Source organism: Oratosquilla oratoria, chromosome 20 (assembly GCF_046742065.1).
Source record: "Oratosquilla oratoria isolate Oo_2021 chromosome 20, ASM4674206v1, whole genome shotgun sequence".
Classification (NCBI taxonomy): domain Eukaryota; kingdom Metazoa; phylum Arthropoda; class Malacostraca; order Stomatopoda; family Squillidae; genus Oratosquilla; species Oratosquilla oratoria.
Genome location: NC_134796.1, coordinates 10983671 through 11008403, shown reverse-complemented (window position 1 = coordinate 11008403; position 24733 = coordinate 10983671). Strand labels below are relative to the sequence as shown.

The following is a 24733-nucleotide window of genomic DNA, read 5'->3' as shown; positions in this document are numbered from 1 at the left end:
TGTCTCACAAGTTAAACAAATCAACCAAAAATTTTGAGAATTTTTTGTTTCACTAGTCAACCAAAATATCACTTCACAACCAAGGAGTGGAATTCAAAGTTTTGTTGGAAAATATTACCCTGATAAAACTGTATCCAGCATATTGGTAAACATTTTCAATCCTTAACCAAATCATTTCTGGAACAGTATTCCGGAATGGATTTTGGTCAAGAACCAAGCTTCTACTATACAAAAGAACCCAGAAACTATGGACTAAAAGGGGGTTTATTGGCTTGTTAAAGCTGTTTGTCTGTATGTTCTATTTGTTGAGTGTAACATATATGAATAAACACATAATCATACAACCATGCCCTAAATCCTAGTACAATATTGATATAATATTGTTATTATTTAAAAGAACATTCAATAATATAGCCCAAACTGCATATATAAGAGGTTAGTACTAGATACTAATACAATCATTACTAATACTGTACTAATACTGTGCTGTACAGCTCCAATAAAGCACCAGAAGTGTCAGGCTTGGGTGGTGAAGGGCTAGGTGAGGTTGTAGCTGTAATTGATGAAGGGCTAGGTGAGGTTGTAGTCATAATTGATGAAGGGCTAGATGAGGTTGTAGCTATAATTGATGAAGGGCTAGGTGAGGTTGTAGCCATAATTTATGAAGGCCTAGATGAGGTTGAAGCTGTAATTGATGAAGGGATAGGTGAGGTAGTAACCATTGTTAGTGTTGCTACAACAGTGGTGATGGTAGGTTTGAAAAACAAATCCAGTTTCAGCTGCTTCCAGCGTTGGTACTTACATTGTAATAATTAACAATACAATCAATAATTGATAATACAATTAATGATTGATAATACAATTAATGGTTGATAATACAATTAATGATTGATAATACAATTGATGGGGAAAATATACACATCCATCACAAGCAGAGGTATCAAACCCCTCATAATCGAATTCTTCTTGATCACAAAGTAATTTTTTTTCCCAGCAATTGCTAAGTGTTATCTTGACATCCTTCCAAGAGTAGGCTAGGTTAAATATGGCTGATTTCAGGTTGTACTTTTTAATGTTCTCAAGGGTATAAATACCACGGTCATCATGCAGGAAAGCTTTCTCATTATCAATAATCGCCTTCATTTCTTCATTGTACCATCATTGGTAACATCTCTTGCATGCTGCAATGATTCCCTGATCCATAGGTTGAATCAGAGACCTGGTATTTGGCAGCAGGAACATGACACGAATTTTTCCTTCACTGAAAACAGGTATTACCTAACAAGGATGTGCTGGTGCATTATCTAGCAACGAGAGAGCTTTTACACCTTCTGGTTTAAACTTGAGCAGTGAAAGTGTCCAGTGTTGCTACATTTCCAATGGAATTTTCATATTTCAGTCAAAATCTTTATTCTCCAGAATTTGTCCATTGTTACTGAAATTCATTGCTTCGGTGTCCATAGTTTCAGGGTTCCTCTGTACATTGTCCATTGTATGAAAATCTTGACAACTTTTTTGATTGGTTTGTATTCTTGTACGTAATGAAAAATTTATGTTTTCACCATTCTCAATAGTTTCTAGCAAAAAACAGGGTACTGTGGAGTTTAGCTCTGACTTTTAAATCAAATTTAGACATATTTTAGGTCAAATGTGAACTTACAGTAAAGATAATTGTTGCTTTGAGTTTCATTGACTGATGTGGGGGAGAAGTCTTTTGGTAGGAAGATAGAAAAATATTGTACTAGGATATGTAGAGAGTGAAACAACCATTTAGAATATGTTCTAAATACCTCATCTTCACTATAGGAAAATAACCAATAGTGTAAATGTAACATTAACTTGTAGGATTTAGACACCAGTGAAAAGTATTATGATGTGTTAGTGCATATATGTAATAAAAGACATATCACAAATAGAGGAAGTGCTCACTGGCAGTCCACCCCATGCTGTTAATAAAAAAAAAAAACATACATTATTAAGGGACATTTCATTGGAGTGAATGTAACCTTTGAATTTGTTTTGGGTTTTAGAGATTGGTTTAGAGTAAAGTAGAACAAATAAGAATATTATACTATGGAACCACAGGGATGATGTACATAAGTACTAGAGAGAGAAATTATACTGAATAACAATGTGAAGGTTAAAAATAAGAAATAACTCCCAGCCGAAAAGGCTTATAACATGTTGTTTAGTAATTCCTCTTCTCTTTATCTTTTCTTCTGCAGGCAGTTAACAAAAGTGGTGATGCATATTCTGCCCTGATATTTGTATCAGTCTTCACTGCATTACCCATCACTATCTATGTACAAATTCGATATAGTTACTTCTGCCAGTTTCTCCGTCTTGGTCCAGTGTCTCCATGCCAGGTCCTGAAGACAGGGATGTTTTATGGTCTATCTGGTGTTATGATCATTTACTCCCTGGACCGAAAACGAGTGTTGTGTCATGCACAAGAACCACTTATGGGTCTTGTTGTAATGTACATGATCATTATATACTTCTTTTACAAAGGAAAGGGTGAGTACTAGTTTTAGAGAAGTTATGTTGCAAGCCTCATGTTTGATAGTCATTTATTAACCTTCATTTTGCTAAAAAAAAAAAATTGTATTGTGAAGGGTGTTAAATTTCTTTATAAGATGGTTGCATGTTAACAGCATGTTCTTGATCATGTTGAGCACTAATGCATTTGCCATCATCATGCATTGCTTTTAAGAAAACATTAATAGCTTTTAAGTCTGGTTACACATACCTTTCATATGTCTGAATTATTAGGTCTTTGTAAGAGATTGCCCAAGTTTTCCATTCCCTGAGACCTTGATCACTGCAGATAAACAGTGAAACTTGCATAGCCTGCCTTTCAAAGTGCAGATTCCAGCAGCAATTACAAGGTACTAGAAATTACAAAAAAAAATTGGACTTGGTGGACATGTATACAAGTTACTGAAGTGTGTGATGACTGAAATACAGGCAGTTTGAAGGTTGTTAAGCACCATCTCTGAAAATATAACTTACCGGAGTCCAAGGAATTGCATGGAGATAAACATCCATATCAGCGTCATTACCTCTTACCAAATGTACAAAAGAAAATCATCTTTTTATGTTTCAGAAAGCAAAATCATAACTGTTTGTCACTGATGATCATATTTAAGTTCTCATCACAAGAACAGAACATAATTTTCTTCTCTGCATTGGAGTGGCCTTGGAGTACATGAACTTTGTTCATATGTAATTGTGTGCCTCTGTTTACTTTATTGAAACTTCCTGAAAATTATTTTGTGAAATGTATTCCTCCCATTTAAATGTATGTTAATATTCATCATCACTGACAAACCATAATTTTAACATCATCCTTATGTTGAATGCTGCACTGGTTGACTTGGTGTGACTTGGCAAACGCACATCGCATCACTGTCATGTCATTACAGGAGGTTGTGTGACTCATATTGTTGTAGCCTCTTAATGATAATGGTAGTTGTTATTGCTCTTCATTCCTGTATAACAAGCTTATAGAGAAACTTATATGGAAACAACCAAAACTTACTGTAGCATCTTATGTGGCAGAATGTAATTATGGTTGTGTTTATAACCTTTTAAATCTATTAGTCTGTATATATACCCATAGGCTTCATCCCCTTTATAAGGGAGTGCTTATTACAATTTAATTTTAGGTAGTACTGTTTAAAAAAGTAGCTAGATATTTTAATCCGTTAATGAATGTGAAAATTACAACATAATGTAGAGGCATGTTCATTGAAGATGAAGCAGCTTATAAGACCAGCAGTGGGTACCTGTATGCAGTGGTCTTGCAAGATGAACAGTGAAGCTGTCCATTTTCAAAACTTGCCAACACCCTCAACTCTATCAGGTGGTGCAGTCCGTAGGGGCTGACACTTGGTCTCTAGACTGGGCCCAAGATCTCTCTCACCATTACCTCCAATAGTATGTCTAATGCCTCGTCACACAAGGAGAGCTGACAACTAGCAACTGCTCCCCTTCTCCTATCACTTTCATTCAATGACATAGAAACAGTCCCACACCTGTACAACATAGACAGCAGTCAAAGTTTCTCTCTCTCTCTCTCTCTATCCCTATCTCCCTTTCTCTTTCTATCCCATTCTCTTTCTCTCCCTTTCTCTTTCTCTCCTTTTCTCTTTCTCTCCCTTTCTCTCTCTCTCCATTTCCCCCCTCTCTCTCCCTTCCCCAATCTCTCTCTTCTCTCTCTCTCTCTCTTCTCTCTCTCTCTCTCTATCTCTCTCTCATACACACACACACACGTCAGTTGGAGTGGCAGTGAAGTCTCAACTCCAGGGATTTCTTCAAATTTCAAGGATCACAACGACAAGGAAGTACCTGTCTTGTATTAATAGGGGAGAAGAAAGCTAGTGGTGTAGTGGGAAGGTAAAGAAAAAGTAGAAGGGGAAGGATTACTGAGGAAAATGGAAGGAAATGAGGAAGGTGAAGATAGGGCCCAGGAACTCAGATGGTATGTAAACAAGAGACGGCCTGACGATAGTGGTAAAGTCAATGGGATTAGTAAAAATGTAAAAATTAGAAATATAGATAAGAGCAGTGCAATGGAAGGTGAAGATAACTATATCCATGGATTTAATGAGGGAGGAAATGACAACCTCCCCCGACTAGTAAATCTAGAGGAGAAACTAAAAGAAATGAATGAAAATTGGGAAGCTAAATTTCCCCAAATAAAGTTAATTACTCAAAGAGTTGATAAGCTGGAAGAACTAAAGAAGGAAAATCAAAACCTAACTAAAGAAATAGTAGAATTAAAAAGACAGTTAAGAGAAGTAAAGGATGAGAATGAGGAACTGAAGAGGAGTAATAAAGAGAATAAAGAGTCCATAGCAAAAGAGGTAAGTGGTTGGAAAAAAGTACAAGACAACAATAAAATGGAATTTAGAGGTATAATGGAACAGCGGATGAAAGAACAAACTAAGGACACAGTTATTAAAGTGATGAGGGAGAAGGAGAATATAGTAAGAGACTTAGTGGATAAAAAGACATGTATAATTATATTAGGGATGGAAGAGAAGTATAATCTAAATAGGACTACAAGAATAAAGGAGGAAAAGGAAAAACTTAATAAAATATTACAAGTAGTTCAAGAAGATGAACCAGAAACAGGGAAAGAAATAGAAGAAATATTTGGCTAGGGAAATACAATATAGATAAGTCCAGGCCAATTAAGGTTAAATTCAGGTCACAAACAACAGCAGAGAATATCTTAGCAAAAACAGGGAAACTAGCAGACAGTGAGCAATATAAACAGATATGGATAAAAAGATAAATGAATAAAGAGAAAAGAGTGGATGAGAAAACAAAAAGACTTGAAGCTAAGGAAAAAAACGAGAAAAGAAAAGAGTCAGAAAAAGAGAAATTCTATTGGAGAGTAGTGAATATGAAAGTGAGAAAATGGTTCATAGCAGAGAAAAACAGAAGGGAAACAGAAAGCACAATGGAAGTAGCAGAAAATTAAAATTGTCTTACACAAATATAGATGGCTTAATAACAGGCTTGAATGAACTGAATGGCTACCTGAAGGAAAAACAGCCAGACATAATGGGAATTGGACAAAATTGAAAGGTTCACTACCACCCAACAGTGTAGGACATGGTCCATATGATTATTGGATTAGAAACAGAGAGGTAAAACAAGGGGGTGGAGTTATGTTCCTGACTAAGAAGGATATAAATGTGAGGAATGTCACATATGGAAAGAATAAAGTAGAGATGATTATGATGGAAGTGGAGGACAGGGATGGGAAGAGCAGGTAAATTATGTGCCTCCTAAAACAGCCTCGTGGGAAGAGAGAGAACACAAAAATATGTTAGAAGACACAAGGATAACAATAAATAATAAAATGGAAGATGGAGGAAGAATAGTTATAATGGGTGACTTTAATTGTAAAGAAATCTGCTGGGAAGAGAAGACAGTGAAGGGCAGAGACGACCTATGAGGAAATGTACTACTTGATATGATTATAGAATATACAATGATGCAATGGATACAAGAGAATACTAGGTATAGAAATGAGGAAGAACCATCGAGGCTGGACCTAATAATCACATCAGAACCTGAAATAGTGGACAAGATTGAATATAAGACACCAATAAGTAAAAGTGACCACATATTGGTTGAACTGGTACTAAATGAGGAAAAATACATGAAATAAATGAACAATATAGAAAAGGAAGATGGATGTATGGAAAAACAAACTTTAATAAAATAAGAGAATTCTTTCAAAAAGCAGACTGGGAAAGGATACACAAGGAGGAAACAGTAGAAGAGAACTGGAATATTTTGACAAAAATTTATAAAGAAGGAGTGGAAAAGTATGTTCCAAGACAAAAACAAGAAAAAGGATATGTAAAGTTTTGGTACAACAAAAGATGTATGAAGTTAAAAGACAAAAGTGACAAAGCTTGGATAAAATGGAAAAAAGACAAAAGACCTAAAAAATGAAAAATATATACTAATTATAGAAATGAATATGTACAAGTGTGCAGAGCAGAAAAGAGAAAGTATGAAAAAGATGTCATAGAAAAATGTAAAGATCAACCAAAACTATTTTATAGATTTGTAAACAACAAAGTGAAAAACAAACAAGATTTAGAGAAACTATGACAAGGAGGAGTTGAATACACAGAGGAAATAGAAATGGCAGAAATTATGAACAAGCATTTTAAATCGGTGTTTACAAGGGAGAACATACAACCCAGAGATATCGAGTGGGAGGAGAAAGTCCCCCCCTATGAAAGAGATAGAAGTGACAAGGAATGAAATAATGAATTTCTTGAGTAATCTTGATGTCAGAAAATTGCATGGACCAGATGAAATGGCAAACTGGATTTTGAGAGAATGTAGAAATGAACTAACTGACAAAATACATAGTCTAATAAGCAGTTCATTGAAAGAAGGAAAACTTCCAGAAGATTGGAAAAGAGCAAATATAGTACCAATATATAAAGAGGGAAACAAGGAAGACCCCACTAGCTATAGACCGGTCTCTCTTACAAGTACGATAGCTAAAATTTGTAAAAGAATCATCAAAACTAGATGGGTAAGGCATCTGGAAAAAAAACAATGTACTAAATCCAAAGCAATTTGGATTTAGACAAGGACGATCATGTGTCACAAACTTAATGTGTTTGTATTCAAGGCTAATAGATGTAATACAAGAAAGAGATGGATGGTCTGGTTGTGCATTTCTAGACCTGAAAAAAGCTTTTGATAAGGTGCCACATAAAAAATTGCCAAAGAAATTAGAAACTGCTGGAGGAATACAGGGCAAACTGCTGAAGTGGATGGAAGACTTCTTGCATGTAAGAAAAATGAGAGTGGTGATAAGAGACAAACACTCTAATTGGGATGAAGTGATTAGTGGAGTTCCACAAGGAACAGTTCTGACCCCAATAATGTTTGCTATATATATTAATTATATGGATGAAGGAATTGAAAGTTATATGAGCTTCTTTGTGGACAATGCAAAACTGTTGAAAAAGTGAACATTGTAGAAGATAGTGAGTCGCTACAGTGATCTCAATAAAGTATGGGAATGGAGTAGGAAGTAAGAGATGGAATTCAATATTAAGAAGTGCAGTATAATAGAATTTGGAAAAAGCAAAAAATGAATAGTGAGATCATATAAATTGGGAGAAGAAGTTAAAAAAATAGAAAATGAGAAGGACCTGGGAGTCATTATTATGAATAATATGTCCCCTGAGAAACATATAAAAAAAAAATTGGAGAAACTTATAATTTAGTAGGAACAATCAAAATGGCATTTACATACCTGGACAAAGAAATGGTGAAGAAAATACTAGTCCCCTTGATAAGACCAAGATTGGAGTATGCAGCAACGATGTGGCCACCAAGTACAAAAAATAATGTATAACAAAACTTGAAAGAATACAAAGAGCAATTACGAAATTGGCACCAACACTCTCAGAACTATCATATGAAGAGAGACTAGCAAAACTTGAGCTACAGACATTAGAGCAAAGAAGAGAGAGAGGAGACTTGATAACTATTTATAGAATCATGAAAGGCATAGAAACTATTGATAGAGAGGATCTAATAAAATGGGATAGTAGAGATACAAGAGGACATAGAAAGAAAATCAAGAAAGACAGTTATAGAAGAGACCTAAAAAAGAACAGCTTTCCCCACAGGGTAATAGATGTTTGGAACAAGTTAGATGAGAAAGTGGTGTGTGCAAAAACAATACACGAATTTAAAAACAGTCTAGATAAAACGAGATATGAAGACGGGACACCATGAGCATAGCTCCCCTTCCCGTAAAATACAACTAGCTAAATGCACTTTCAGTTGTCACCATATCCAACAGTGAATACCAATACAGAATAAGGCTGGTCACAGAAACAAACTAATTCAGATCATCACTTCACTTCCATCCTAGCCATACCCAGACAACACAGTATTTCTTCCTTAACCACTTTGGTACAATAACGCTTACAAAGGCATCATGAAGTGCAAGGGGGTACACCAGGATGCTGGCATCAGTATCTTGATTATATATATTTTTTTTTTGTAGTTGTACATGAGTTACCCCCAGATTCTGTGAAATGATTTGATCACATTTTCTGTGTTTATTATTACTCAGAGTAAAAGATAACAAGTAATACAAGTAATCAAAAGAAAAAAACATTATATGTATGAAGAACAAAAGGAGTTATAACAGAATTAGTGGCTACATAGGCAAATAAGTGAAGAAACGCAATTACTTTTATTTGTACATATAGTCTAATCTATATTTGTTATTTCCAAGCTGTTGTTCCTTTCAGTACTGTAGCTTTCCAAGAATCGCTTAAATTCTAGAATATAATGATTTGGTTCATCCACACCAATCTACTTAGTGAATATGTAATATTACCTAGTAACAGTACACAAAGTCATCCATTTCTCTTTTTATTTATTTATTTTTTTCATCAATTTATTTAATTTATTTATAATTTTATTATCTATTTATTCATTATATCCTCATTGATTTATCAAATTTATTTCATTTTTATTTTTTATTATTTATTACATTTATTCATTATATCTACTTACATTTTTTTTCCATTCATACATATACCTCGTTTGTAAGGGGGAAAAAGCCTTGGTATATGTATGTACATTTTTTTCCCCCATTTCTATATATTTCATTTCTACTTCCAGAGCTCTCACCTCGCAAAATGCTATGCCTCTGTGGTGTTCTTGGAGGCCTTTTGCTAGCCATGGACTTTCAACTCAATGATATCTACATGTGCCATGGAAACAAGCGTATGTCACCCGCAGATGATGGTGGTAACTGGAGTTTTGAAGCGCATGCACTCTGGACTATTGTCTATACTGTTGCCATCTTCTTATACACACTGTCATTACTACTACTTGAAAAAGAAGTAATATTAAAGAAGGTAATGCTCTCATCAATGCTGTGTATTGTTGTGCAATAATTAGAATCTAGTTAGCCAGATAATGATCAAAGCTCTGTATTGTTCTTGATTGTTGCCTTGAGTTAGACTGCAGTCCCACAGTGGCTGACAATGATCTTTATGTCATCTTATATATTTTTGGAAAGAAACATGAAACTGTTGTTTGCATTGTATTAGTGTGGAACTGTCTCCATTCCTCCAGACAATTAACCTCACAGAAAAAAAAACATCACAAGAGAAGCAAGAACCACACCATCATGACAGAATAGGCATGTTCATAGAAACTGCTTACATACATATACCAAGGCTTTTTCCCCCTTACAAGGGAGGTAACCAAAAAGGAAAAAGCATAAAATCATTCCCACCCATTCCATCCCTGAATACACTCCACACCCCTCCACCCTCCCTCTTATCTTAGCACCTCCTGGATGACGGGTCATCCCTGCACCTTGTCCACTGCCCTGGGTCAGAAGCAGTGTCATAGAAACTGACTGCCTCAAATACAACCATAACACAGAAGATACACCTCATTTTACACTGTCCCACCCAAACCATATGCAGATGACACAATATTTCTTCCTGGAATGACTTGTGAAGCAATCTGGTGACTGTTTCCAATTACCTTGGCACTGTGGGTCGTCTCCAAGAGAGATTTTGAGCAATGTATTGATTATTTGTTTCCATATCATCTGCTTGTAGAAGTAGGAGGGTTGGGTGGGGGGTCACTGGCTGTTAGTTGTCTTTTGTGAAAAGATAGAAGTACGGTCAAAGTTGATCAAGAGAGATTCATTCAATGCTTTGTCTCGGGTCTCTCTTGAAGAAAACTCACAGCTCCTTTGTAACTGGCAAAATCTTCCAAAATGTCTTACAAGTGTTGTTACTTGCTAGCCAGATGAGTTAGAGCATCACTACTTGCAGCAGAGGTCAAGGTAACAGCAGTTTAAACCCTGCCTCTAGTGAGTTGGATCAAGGGCATGGTTTGTTAAATTCCAGGCCATAAAGTCCTATGTAAAGAGCATCATCATAGCCGCTTGATGAAGCGAGTTTGCAATGTTAAGTCAAATCATGTATTCAATTTTCTCCATTTCCTTCCTTCCCAAGCAGCCAGGCAGTCGTAGCGTTACAGCAGTCAGCACCGTTTCAGGAGGCCTAACGTCTAATGATGCAGAGTCATTGATAGGCAGTCGCTTATCCAGCACAGCCCCAACATCCCTAACCGCCATCAAATGGGGCATGCACCTGGTTTGGTTCTGCTTAGCTGCCCTAGCCACTGTAGGGATGCTCTTCTGGACTGATTTCTTCACAGCATTGGGCAAGGTAGCTGTATCTAACTCATAGAGGATAAGATTGATTAAGATAACTCACACTCAACTTTCTGCATTAGAATTTTTAATATTTGCTCCTTTTCCCATTATTATTATTCTAGATACCACACTCAATCAAGTGTTACCATTCTCTCTCTCTCTCTCTCTCTCTCTCTCTCTCTCTCTCTCTCTCTCTCTCTCTCTCTCTCTCTCTCTCTCTCTCTCTTATATATATATATATATATATATATATATATATATATATGTTCATATGAAGAAGTTATATGAAATTCTTTCATCCCACAGGCTGGATCTCCCAAGGATTTTGTTCAGTTGACATCCACTGGTCTCGGATGCCATTTTCAAGGCTTCAATGAAGCCTGTTCAGTCACAGTTCTATATGGATGGATCTTTCTACTCTCCCACATAGCCTTCTTGGTACTTGTTGGTTGTGTACTCCTACAGTCAAGGTCAATGGTGTACACACTGGCTCTAGCATCACTCTCCTTGCCCTTCAGTGCCTTGTGGTGGGCTGTCTTCAGAATTGGAGGACCCTATGGCATGGAATGGTATCCACAGGTAATTTATTTATTTATTTTATTTATTTTTTTTTTTTTCCCTCTCTCTCCATCCCTTAGCTAGATATTTTGTTGCATGCCCAACAAGGGGGTACTAGGATTTGGGTATACATGTTAACCCAATAGTCCCAGGGGTCATAGGAAAGTACGCACTGGTCCAGCATGAGGGGACAGAGAGTGAGGGTTGCTGATTTAATGAAGTGGCCTTGCTGTGGATGTGCTGTGTCTTGCAACACTGCTTCTGACCCAGGGCTGTGGGTAAGATGCATGGATGACCCATCATCCAGGAGGGAAGGGAGTGGATGGGAGTGAAGTATGTAGGGGATGGAATGAGTGGAAGAACAAAAGAAATCGGATGACCGTGATCGACCAGATGTCCGTGATGGGGGAAATGTTAATTTTGATAGGAGAAATGTAAATGAGGCATTGAACGTCAATGAAGGACCAAATAATAATATAGAGCAAGGTATAAATGAAAAACAAAATGATAATGTAAGACATGATATTGAAATTCAAAATGTGTCAAAAAGAAATAATCACGAGTTTCTTAAAACCATGTACTTTAATGCTCGTAGTATTAGAAACAAATTTCAAGAAATACAGGCGTATGTCAAAAGCAAAAATCTCGATATGATAGGAATAACTGAGACATGGTTAAATGGTACAGAGTTCGAAGCTGAATTTAGTATTGCGGGATTTAAACACTTTCATCAGGATAGAAACCACAAGAAAGGTGGGGGTGTTCTATTGTACGTTAAAAACAATTTTCATGCTTGTGTTTTAGAGAAAGTGAAGCAGGATGCATATGATAGTTTGTGGGTTGAGTTAACCCAGACAAATGGACAAAAAATGAATATAGGTGTAATATATAGGCCAAAGACATTATCATTAGCAGACGACAAACTGTTATTTCAAGAACTGTCTAGTTTCTGCAACCGGGATTTATTGATAATGGGTGATTTCAATTTTACTGACATTGATTGGATGACCCTTGAACCTGGCCATATAGGTAGTCGCTTGATTGATTTTCTTGGTGACAATTACTTAATTCAGCATGTAAAAGAGCCCACAAGATATGGAAACTTACTCGATCTTTTGATCACAAGCCGCGAAAGCATGGTAACTGATGTAGAAGTCGGTGAATCTGTTGCAAATAGCGATCACAACCTAGTTAGATTCAAACTCCTAAACAATTTTAGAATAGATACTTGTGTTTCTAAAATACCCGATTTCAGTAAAGCTCAGTTCATAGAACTACGGCAGGGGCTTCAGCTTACAGATTGGGAGGCAAAATTAAACGAAAGACCAGTAGATCACATGTGGGAAATATTTCAAAATACGCTCACTAAGATGATTCAAACTTACATTACTTTTAAGGACAGACGTCCCCCAAATCAGGCTCGCCCAAAGTGGCTCGACAAAGAAACTGAAAAAAGTATTGCTAAAAAGAGACAGGCTTATAAGAAATATAAGTGCTCGGGTGCATCTAATGAGTATGAAAGTTATGATATCAATACAGAGAGATTTAAAAAAGACAATAAGAAAAAGAAAACGACAATACGAAATGAACATCGCTGAGAAATCCAAAGAGAATCCCAAAGAATTCTATAGTTACATTAGAGATAAAAAGGTTGTTAGGAATCACATTGGTCCACTATTATCTGCTGACAGTCAACTTGAATATTCAAATGAAGGAATGTGTAATATCTTAAACAATTATTTTAGCTCGGTATTCGTAAACGAAACACCTCAAGGTGAGCTCCAAACTGAAACCTGTGAAAAGTCTAGGGTAAACTTACTCACTACGGTAAATATAACAAAAGAAAAAATTAAAAGGTGTATAGACAAACTCAAAGTTAATAAAACACCAGGGCCTGACAGTTGGCATCCAAGAATCTTAAAGGAAATGAAAAATGAGATTGTTGTTCCATTAGAAATTATTTTCAAGAAATCCATCATATCCGGAGATGTCCCAAGAGAATGGAAGCTAGCTAACGTTACTCCCATATTCAAAAAAGGTGACAAAAAGAAACCAAATAACTATAGGCCTATAAGTTTGACTTCAATCGTAGGAAAAATAATGGAAACTATCATCAGAGATGCTATCGAACATCATTTAGAAAGTAACCGTTTGATAAATGATAGTCAGCATGGTTTCAGACGGAAACGTTCTTGTGTGACTTACTCGAATTCTACAACACAGTTATCTCGAATTATGACAAAAGAAACAATATAGATTTAGTATATCTAGACTTTGCAAAAGCTTTTGATACCGTCCCACACGAAAGACTACTTACTAAATTAGCTTTGCATGGAATAAGTGGTAGCCTATTAGGTTGGACTAGTAATTGGTTGAAGGGTCGAAAACAGAGAGTTGTTTTAAATGGAAAAACTTCTGGATGGAAAAGTGTTGCAAGTGGAGTTCCTCAGGGTTCCGTTCTTGGACCACTTCTATTCATAGTATATTTAATGATATAGACCATGGACTAAAATCTACTGTTTCCAAATTTGCTGATGATACAAAACTGTGTGGAGTGGCAAATGATCACTCAAATCAATTAGATATTCAAGAAGATTTAGATCAATTACAGCAATGGTCTGAAAAGTGGCTAATGAAATTTAACACAAGTAAATGCAAGGTATGGACATAGGTAAATATAACAGTAAGTACGATTACAAGTTATTTGGAAATTCGTTAACAAAAGTGGATAGTGAAAAAGATCTCGGCGTAATTATCAGTAACGACCTCAAATCATCCAAGCAGTGTATTTCAGCCTCTGAGAAAGCAAATAAGATTCTAGGACTGATTGCGCGATCTTTTGATTTCAAAAGTCCATCACTCATTAACAAGCTATATAAATCGTTAGTTCGTCCACATTTGGAATATGCTGTTTCCGTATGGTCACCGAATCTCATTAAAGACATTGACAGACTGGAAAAAGTGCAACGGCGAGCCACAAAACTGATTCCAAATATCAAAAATAAATCATACGAAAATCGACTAAAACATATGAATCTGTTTTCCCTAAAAAAGCGTAGACTCAGAGGTGACTTGATACAGGTCTTTAAAATTCTAAAGAGAATTGACAACATCAAAAGTGACAAAATTTTTACATTGAATGAGAATCAGACAAGAAACAATGGTCTCAAACTGTCCGGAAATAGATTCAATTTGGAAGTAGGTAGAAACAACTTTGCCAACCGTGTAGTTAATGAATGGAATAAACTTCCTGCACAGGTAGTGCAATGTAGTTCAGTTCGAAGCTTTAAGAATCATTTAGATAAATACCTAAGCAAGATGCTGTAATGATTATGATTTATCTTATATTATTTGTTTTTGTTTTGTTATCATATGTCTGTCTGATTTTCATTTATTATTAGTTATATGTCAATTTATTATTATTTACTATTTACCTGTTTGTTTATTATTCAACTATACCTATGCATTTATTTATGTATTTTGTTTGTTATTTACATTATCATAGTTTTTATTTATTATTTTATTATTAATATGATTTTTTTTCGCATCCGACCTAGATATGGATCAAAAGGTCTCCTGTCGGCATGCTCCGCCTTTGTAATCCTTTGTAATAAGAACATAAGAAATAAAGGAGACTGCAAAAGACCATAAGGCCTACACTAGGCAGCTCCGTATCCGTCACAACCTGTCATCCCCATCCATAAAGTTGTCTAATCGTTTTTTAAAACAACTGATAGTTTCAGCGCTTACTACATGGTTACTAAGTGGTTCTTATGCTTTTGATTTTTGGCTACCTCTCTTGTAACGGGGAAAGGGCCTTTGGTAAATGTATGTATGCAATAGCATCCATATTCTGTGCCAGGTCTTCCCTCCTTAACCTTGCTTGATGGACTTCACTGTAGTGATTCTTAGGAATTCCTGAGGCTAGGTGGTACAACAGACAATGTGAAAGTTTGATGGTGGTCATGCCAATATAGGTAGTCAGATGGACTGCACAGTTCCCAAGTTTGCATGTGTGCCTATATATAGCATGAGATTTTTGAAGCTCATTGATGCTCTGTTGTTCCTCAGGAATAGGTTCAATTATATATACATATATATATATATATATATATATATATATATATATATATATATATACAAGTGTATTACAATAATTTATCAAGTTAATTTTGGTGCTGGCTTCAGTGGGCCTAATGTTTCTCCTTACAATTTGTTACATTATCCTATCATCCTCCTTGTATGCAGTGGAGAAAAGGATGAGAGGATAATGCAACAGATTATAAGAGGAAATATTAATCCCTCTGAATCCAGCATCAAAATTAACTTGATAAATTATCATCAGAAAAAAAGAAAATCGAACCTACTCCTGAGAAACAACACCATGCAACCATTGATGAGCTTCAAAAATCTCATGTTGTAAATAGGTACACATGCAAACTTGGAGACTGTGCAACCCATCCTACTACCTATATCAGCATGACCACCATGAAGCTTTCACTTCATCTGTCATACCACTTAAATTCAGGAGCTCCTAAAAATCACCATAGTGAAGTCCATTAGGTGAAGTTAAGGAAGGAAGACATGGCACAGAATATGGAAATTATAAATTTCAATAAAGACCCAAGACAATTACCCATCCTAGAATCCTTATACATTAAGGAACTATCCCCAGGAATGAATACACTCAAGGACTTAAAAATCCTACCAAGAGTTAAGAGGTCATTTCCCACTGAAAAGAAGACAATGAATACCGATACATACCACCCACCAACCAATAGGAGAACAGGGAACTCTAGCAATGCCAACCAGTGATACATACATACATATACCAAGGGAGGTAGCTAAAGTCAAAAGGCATAATTCCACTCCCAATCATTTCATCCCCACTCACTCCACTCCCATTCACCACCCCTTCCTCCCTCTTTTCTTGGCTCCTGGATGACAGGTCATCCCTGCATCTTGCCCATTGCCCTGGGTCAGAAGCAATGCAGCAAGACACAGTACAACTACAGCAAGGCTGCTTCATTTAATCAGCAACCTCCCTCTCCATCCCCTCATGCAGAAAAAAAAAGACAGGAAGAAATCCCTTCAGGCTGCATCAAAATATCATTCATACATACTCTCTAACCCTCACCCCCCACCCACTCCCTTCCATGCATGACAGCATCATCCATACACAACCATTCTTCACTCACTCCTATCTTCTGTCTTCTCCCTTCCTTTCTGAACAGACATCCCCCTCTTGCTCAATGCCCCTTTTACCCCATCCATCTCATCCTCGGTCTCCCCCTCATATTCACTCCATCCACCTCTGCCTTCCACATTTCTTTTACTAAACTTTCTTCACTCGTTCTTTCCATGTGTCTAAACCATCCCAATACTCTTTCACTAACCCTATCTCCCAACTCCTTTTTCACCCCCATTCTCTTCCTCATCTCCTCATTTTTCATACTATTCAGGCTACTAACCCCTACCATACTTCTCAGACATTTCATCTCAAACACATTTAAATTCTTCCTCTCTTATGTTCCATGATTCTGCCCCCCTACAGTGCTGTCAGCACAGTGATCCCTTTGTACAATATGCTCTTGTCATCCATTCCTAAATGTCTATTTCTCAGTACGCTTTTAACCACTTCAGTATGACATCGCCTACATAAGCATCATGAGGCATGAGTGGGTACACAAGGATGTTGACATTGTCGTCTTGATTATATAATTTTTTGTAGTTGTACATTAGTTACCCCCAGATTCTATGAACTGGTTTGATCACGCTTTCTGTGTTCATTATTACTGAGAGTAAAAGAGAATGAGTAATACAGCAGTGACTTTATATTTTATAATGCAAGTAGTGTGTTGCATCATACATATGACAGCTGATGCTGCATGTGAGAATATGACTTGTACTGAAATAGTTAAATTCCCCAAGGTTTACTTGCTTCTCTCATTGCCAGCCAATGATGACCCACCAAAATCCTCCACCCAAGTATATAATCCCTGTACAACTGATTAGCCTTTAGATTCTTACCTACCACTGAAGAAGCACCAAGAGATGTGAAAATGTACTCTGACTATTTACAAATTTTGTCTGTTACCCCACAGCATGACATATATAGAAATATTAGGATTACTTGCGACACTGCTTCTGACCCAGGGCAGTGGACAGGGTGCAGGGATGACCCGTCATCTAGGAGGTGCTAAGATGGGAGGGAGGGTGGGGGTGTGTGGAGTGTTTTCGGGGATGGAATGGGTGGGAATGTTTTTTGTGCCTTTTCCTTTTTGGCTACCTCCCTAGTAAGGGGGAAAAAGCCTTGGTATATGTATGTATGTATGTACTGCATATAGAAGGCTAGATTACTCTAAGAGAAAAAAATATGACAAGTTTTGTTATAACAAGCTTGCCATTCACTTCAGTGATATATATTTATATACAGTATATATATATATATATATATTCATTGTTATTATAGTACCTTAATTTGATTCTGCAGGTGACAGGTGAATTGGTGTTCAGTCTTCTTGGGATGCCAGTAATGGTAGTTTGCCTCATGTACTGGCAGCACCTGGACCAAGAGGAGAAACAGCGCACCAATCATCTACCCATGTCTGCCACTACAGCATAGTTCTGTACATTTAGCATTGCTTTTATATCCAACTCTGCCTCATTTGCCACACCATTTTATCAAAATAATATTTATATCAGATTTTTTTTTGTAAGATAAGCTTGTTTTGCAAGTCATAAATGGAATGTTTTCATGAAGGCCATTTCTTGTATCAATACATGCATCTTAATCTCCTTGATTATGTTTAAACCTTGCCCAATATTGACGATTATAGATAATGTTTTGGCTCATACTTGGTAATTTTATGTAGCTGAGGAGCAAATGCAGTACAAAAGGGATTTCAATCTCTGAACAATCTACTTTGTATCAAATCTACTCCTCAACTTAGTAATTCTATGGTGTTAGCCAGAACAAAATCTGTTAAGGACATCTTTGAGGTCTGTAAACTATTTGCTTTATATAGCTTTATAAAGTCAACTAGTTTTATTTTTTAGCTATGATTTCATAGCTACTTTCAAAAGACAGTTTTTTAGAAAACAAGCTAGATGGATCACAAGACACTTATTTGACTTTTCAGCTAGAGGAAACATGTTACTTATGCACAGTTTATAACTGAAATGGTAAGCTATAAAGAGCATAGAATTTTTATGAAAATTGATTATTCTACATGCTTTTATACCTATGTGAGTACTTAGTGATTAAGCAGGTCCACCAAATTTTCTTGTTCAATGTATTGGATATAGCCTGTCTATTATATATATATCATTGGGCATTAGTGTACTAATCACATTTACTGTATGTGTTGAAAATTGTATCTGTTTATCTATATCAGATAAATGATGTGTATAGTGCCCATATAACATTCATTTGAGGGCCTTATAGTAAGGGTAATGAACTATTTGCAGGATAGATTTTCTTTATATAGAAAACATATTGTAGAAAAAATTCATATCAATGTTTGATAATTGTTTTGATCAGTTAGTATTGGTTCTTGCAGATTTATTATTGCATTGCAGAAGTCAGGACAGAGACTTTGGGTTTAAATATCATTGATATATATATAACAGCTTCAGAAATTTTAATTGTGCATGCTTTATTAAATATTGTTTAAGTTATTGACCAAAGAAAGATGGCTAATTTATATACTAGTTGATAATGAAATTGCCAAATACTTGTGGGTGCTGCTTTCAAGGAAAACTGTTGAAAAGAATTATTTCTTATCTAAGTTACACTTAGGCAGGTGGGACACCGATGCAACCAGTTGCATGAAACCAATTGCATGCATTTTGTTTTAATATTATATATATAATTTTTTTTTTTTTTCTTTGCTTTTCTTTTCTTTCTACTTTTTAGTATGTAGGTCTTTTTCTTGCTGTCATATTTGGTGCAATATTTTCTTCAAAGAAAGAAACAATGCAACTGGTTGTGGTATCATAACCAACTGGTTTTATGCAACTGGTTGCATTGGTGTGCAAGATGCCATAATTGAGAAATTCATTTATGAATCAATGCAGGTGTGTAATTTTTGTAGGTCTCATGAGTACAGTACATGGTTTTGGTGTATATAACCCTCTACTCTGTACATTTGACAAATATCACACAAGAAGTATATCAGAAAGTGTAATTTTATACCGACTTTATTATTTGTAATAAAATTCACAAAAGTGCATCATGAAACACTCACAAAAATCACAGCTTGTATATGTTAGTGTAAATCATGATAAAAAACTTATATGTGAATTAGTTACAGCTATAATATATATATTTTGATTACATGTCTCATGTAGAATAAAAATTTTATTGCATGAAAACACCATTATGAGGAAATGTCAATTTTTCAGTGATGAAAATACAGGAATGTTATCGCAGTCATCTATTTCAGCACCTCTCACCTTTTTCAGGACATTTCTTTACCTCATTGTGTTGTTAGCTGTTTTTACATGTTCATATGAAATCATTATTATTGATTATAATTAAAAGGAAGGTGGCTGAGTTGAAGCATACACCTACCTTGCATTCATCTTGCACCCATCCAAAATTATTGTCCCTCCCGTCCTTTTGGATGAAGAGTCCTCCTTGTTCCCTACCACATTGCTTGGGGCAAAGGCAGGGCAGCAAGGTACAGCACTTTCACATCAGCACCTGATAGCCAGAGGTGGTTTGCCTCTAGCTCTGGCTGCCAGGCTCCTGCCGTAAAAGCACTGTCTTGCCTCATTGCCTTTGACCCAAGCAGTGTGGTAGGCAACAAGGATGGCTTCACCCACAAGGTACTAGGATAGGAGGAAAAATGTTTACATTTTGGACAAGTATGGAATATGTGTACAGTAAGTGTATGCCTTGGCTTAGCCACCCTTTGGTCCCCCTATAGGGAGAAAAAGGCCCTTTTGTATATGAATGTACAGTATATATGAATTCATATTTATACTGCATTGTTTGATATCAGTTACAATTTATTTAGTATTATATTTTGTTTCCAGTTCCTGTGTAATCAATTATTGGTTAAGAGGTATCCAAAGAGTGAATTAGAATTGTCTGGCAACATCCATAGAAAATACTGTCATATTGAAAGGGCCAAGATCCCTTTAATAGTCAGAGGGTACTTATAGAGCTAAGTATTGTCTAACAAGAGCATGAAAAAGTACATAGTTATTCTCTCCAATACAGGGTTATTTGGTCAGATAGTATAATTGTTATATTACTTAAGAGGAACACAGGGAGTAATTGGTGAGGAACAGTGTGGATTTAGGACAGGTAGGGATTGTGTGGATCAGATTTTTTGTGGTAAGACAGATATGTGAGAAAGCTTTAGGAAAATGCAAGGATGTTTTTTGGGCCTTTATGGATTTGGAGAAGGCTTATGACAGGGTAGACAGGAAGGCACTGTGGGAGGTATTACAGATATATGGGATAGGAGGAAAGCTGTTAAGAGCAGTCAAGAGTTTTTACGAGAGTAGTAGAGCTTGTGCAGGGATGACCCGTCATCCAGGAGGTGCTCAGATGAGAGGGAGGGTGGGAGGGGTGTGGAGTGTATTTAGGGATGAAATGGGTGGGAGTGTTTTTATGCCTTTCCCTTTTTGGCTACCTCCCTTGGAAGGAGGAAAAAGCCTTGGTATATGTATGTATGTATGTAGTAGAGCTTGTGTTAGAATCAGAAAGTGAGTGGTTTGAGGTAAAGGTGGGACTCCACCAGGGACGTGTTATGTCACCTCGGCTGTTTGATTTATACATGGATGGGGTGGTGTGAGAGGTAAATGCAAGGGTAATGGATCGAGGATTGGAGATGGTTAAAGGAAATGGAGAAAAGTGGGAGATAAACCAGTTGTTGTTTGCAGACAACACTGCGCTTGTAGCAGAATCAGAGGAGGGATTGAGGAAGTTAGTGACTGAGTTTGGGAAGGTGTGAAAAAAGGAACATAAGAATTGAGGAGTTTGAATGTGTTTGAGATAAGGAGCCTGAGAAGTATGATAGGGGTTACTAGGCTGGATAGAGTGAGAAACAAGGAGGTGAAGAGGAGAATGGAGATGGAAAGGGAGTTGGAAGATAGGGTTGATGAAAGAGTATTGGGATAGTTTGGACTATCGGCATGCTCCACCTTTGTAATCCTTTGTAAAAAATTAGTAAAAGAGGTGTGGAAGGCAGAGGTAGAAGGAGTGAACATGAAGGGGCGACCAAGGGGTGAGATGGATGGATGGGGTAAAAAGGGCATTGGGAAAGAGGGGAATGTCTGTTGAGGAAGGACGGGAGAGGACAGAAGATAGGAGCCAAGATAAGAGAGAGGGGGTGAATGGGAGTGGAGTATATGGGGATGAAATGGGTAGGAGTGGATTTTATGCATTTGTTTTTTGGCTACCTCCCTTGTAAGAGGGAAAAAGCCTTTGGTATATGTACATATAAATTGTGTTCAGTATTATGATTTTATGATGGCATTGTCTATGTTACATTAGTTTTACCAGAAATACCCATCACTTAAGGAAGATTGGATGGTTACAGTGAACAGTTGATGTTTATGTTCATTTCATGTGTTCTAATATGGAATCTTATGAACAAGTATTTAAGATGGCAATTATATGAAAATTTTATATGAGAAATGAAGTAGGTGAGGATTCCACTTCATTGAAATACAGTAATCTTTAAAGAAAATATCTGTAAGTTTATATGTTTTTAGATATTTGTGGAACAGCTTAAAGGTTGAGACACATCACCCTGATGCACCAATGAATGTTATCTTACAATTAAAATTAAAATGTAGTCATTTATGCATCAAATCTGTAAGGAAGAGAAGTGTGCATATTTTGTGAACAGATCAGGATTTGGATTTTATTGAACTTGTATTGTTGCTACACAAGAAAAGAGAGCAACTTTTAACTTTCTGTCTTCCTTGCTGACAATCTTCTATCTACCAACCAGATGGTATTATCATCATCATTATCTGTTAAGATGATGAAGGCATCATTTATATTTATGAATTGGTTCCTTTTCCCCAAAATACCGCACTAGCTTGAAAAAATTAATACAGCCCGCAAGTGATTTGATTTGATATCACAAACACCTCCTCTCTGAGAGGACTAGGATGGTGCCACCTATTGAAGAAATTTTTGAATCTTGTAAATACTCTTGGAATGTAAGGGAACACACATTTCCATAGTGAAATACAAGAATATTCTTGTTAATGATAATGAGTTTTGCCTCTAGTTTCATGGACTGGAAACATGTAGCCCAAAAGCACCAAGCCCTCTTATTGATGTCCAAGGGAAGAAACATTGGACAGTTATCTATTGTATTAGTGTGGGTTTGTATCTGCTTCATCAGATAGTCTGAAGAAGAAGAGGAGGAGAGGGGTCACCAGTTGTCAGCTCTCCTCATATGAAAAACTGGAGGAATGATAATTGAAATTTATAGAATTCTTGTGCTTGGTCCAGAGACCAAATATCAGCCCCAAAGGCAGTGGTTTCCAAACTTTTATAACCTGTGGGCCACTTCCTTCATTGTAACTGCAATGGCAGGTGCCCCTCCCCCCAATAAATGAATGAATAAATAAATAATGCACACATGCATATACTACATGACAGACCGAGCTGACCTTCTCTCTCTCTCACTCATCCTCACTCTACCAGTCTCTTTCATTCATTTTCTCTCTCTCTCTCTCTCTCTCTCTTTTTTTTTTTTTTTTTTTTCATGCCATCCATGAGCTGCAGTTTGGGGACTACTGCCCAAAGGGCTGTGCTTCCTAACAAAAGTGAAGGTATTGATGGGAGTCTCCCAACAAAGAGTTATCCTTTATTGGTCTCATTTTATTATTATTATTCTAAACATACAGGTAATACTCTTGTTATCACCAGGCCTTCCTTCATGAGAATGTTAATGTACCCTCTCATCTTCAAGCAGCAAATAATATACGAGAATGAATTTTTATTTTTATTTTATTTTCTTTCACCATCATTCCTCATTATTTACAGTTTATACTGAATGAAACAATGATAAGGTTATCCAGAAAGGAATAACAGTACTCTACATTGCCGTCATTTCCTCCCATTTTTCTAATTTACTTCATGTGGTTTTTCAGCTTTGTGTAGGGCGCCATCCCTTGAATAACTATATCGCTCATTCATTTCAACAATGACATAACTCAAAAATTGAAGATTTTGAGTTATTTATACCACTGAATTTGCCATTTTCTATATTTATTTGTGGTAAGAACGCCATAACTCTAGTTGCAAAACTGGCCGCTAGATGTCGCTCAAGGCAATAACGTCATAATTCCAAATTTATTTTTCAAATAGGCACAAAGCATGTTTATAATAAATGTATTTTTTGATATGAGATGTCATGTACTATATCTAATCATGAAATAAAAATTCATTGCTAAATACCTCGTTTAAAAGTTCCATGGGAGACTGTATTACATGATTAAAAGTTTATTTTGCTTCTCCTGAAAAGTAGCATTTTTTGAGTTATGCCAGTGTTGAAATGAATGAGCGATATGACCATTCTCAGCCATTAAAAGAAACTAGTTTTCATCAGTCTTCATGACTTTGATGATTAGGTTAGAAATATTTGTAACCAAATTTTAGTTTTTGTTTCAGAAACTTTAAAATGGTGCATGTTTCTTCAGTGACCACCCCCCTTACAAGGTGGAAAAGGCATTTTAGTACGTATAGCATGTGAATGCATCCCCACATGTTCAAACATCCAAATCATCAGAGTGAGTGTTGATATTTTTGTATCCTAACATTATTTGCCTAAGTACAGAAATACATATACAAAGGCACCCTTGTAAGGGTCTAAGTTCCCCATTTTTCACCCTAATTAGTCTCCCTTTACAACACATAGGGGGAACATAACAATATTCCTGTACCCTTCCTCAGATTGCCAAGGAGAAAATATTGAAGAGAATAAGTCTTCATGTTAGTAAAAGAGTTGAGGAGGCTAATGCAAAGGAGGGATGGTAGAAGTTAAAAGTAACTCAGCATTTCACTTTGATTAGAGATTAGTCTCCTATCATCAAAGAATGCTGCATGACTTCAGCCCATTTTGATATCACTTCGCACAGAAACTAAAATCCTCTCCACAGGATATCACATGAAGATGATAGGTACAGTTCTATGCAAGAGCCTTGAATGCTACCCACCCATCTTGTTATATCGCACACCACCAGCTGAATGTAACAAAACAACTCAGCAGCTTACAACTGAAACATAAACAACAACCTTCCACCTGTACCACACAGTACATCCACATAAAAACACAACCACACTCATATCACTAAAGAAGCTCTCCTAGACAGACCACCAAACACAATATTTCACAAATACCCTCCACACATCAGCCCCACAGAAAAATCCCTTTCCAAGAG

General features: G+C 36.4%; 1 protein-coding gene across 4 annotated transcripts in view; it reads left to right on the top strand.

Moving 5' to 3' along the window:
- Positions 1-23290, top strand: part of LOC143036384 (uncharacterized) — a 48351-nt gene extending 25061 nt beyond the window's left edge. For 3 of the 4 annotated variants that reach the window (XM_076203663.1, XM_076203661.1, XM_076203664.1), the window contains 5 exons: positions 2226-2517; positions 9196-9434; positions 10554-10769; positions 11063-11335; positions 17808-23290. In XM_076203663.1, coding sequence (XP_076059778.1) covers positions 2226-2517; positions 9196-9434; positions 10554-10769; positions 11063-11335; positions 17808-17939 — 1152 coding nt within the window. In that variant the 3' untranslated portion in view covers positions 17940-23290. The remainder of the gene's footprint in view (positions 1-2225; positions 2518-9195; positions 9435-10553; positions 10770-11062; positions 11336-17807) is intronic. The other variant, XM_076203662.1, reaches the window with a different exon arrangement.
- The last annotated feature ends 1443 nt before the right edge of the window (positions 23291-24733 follow it).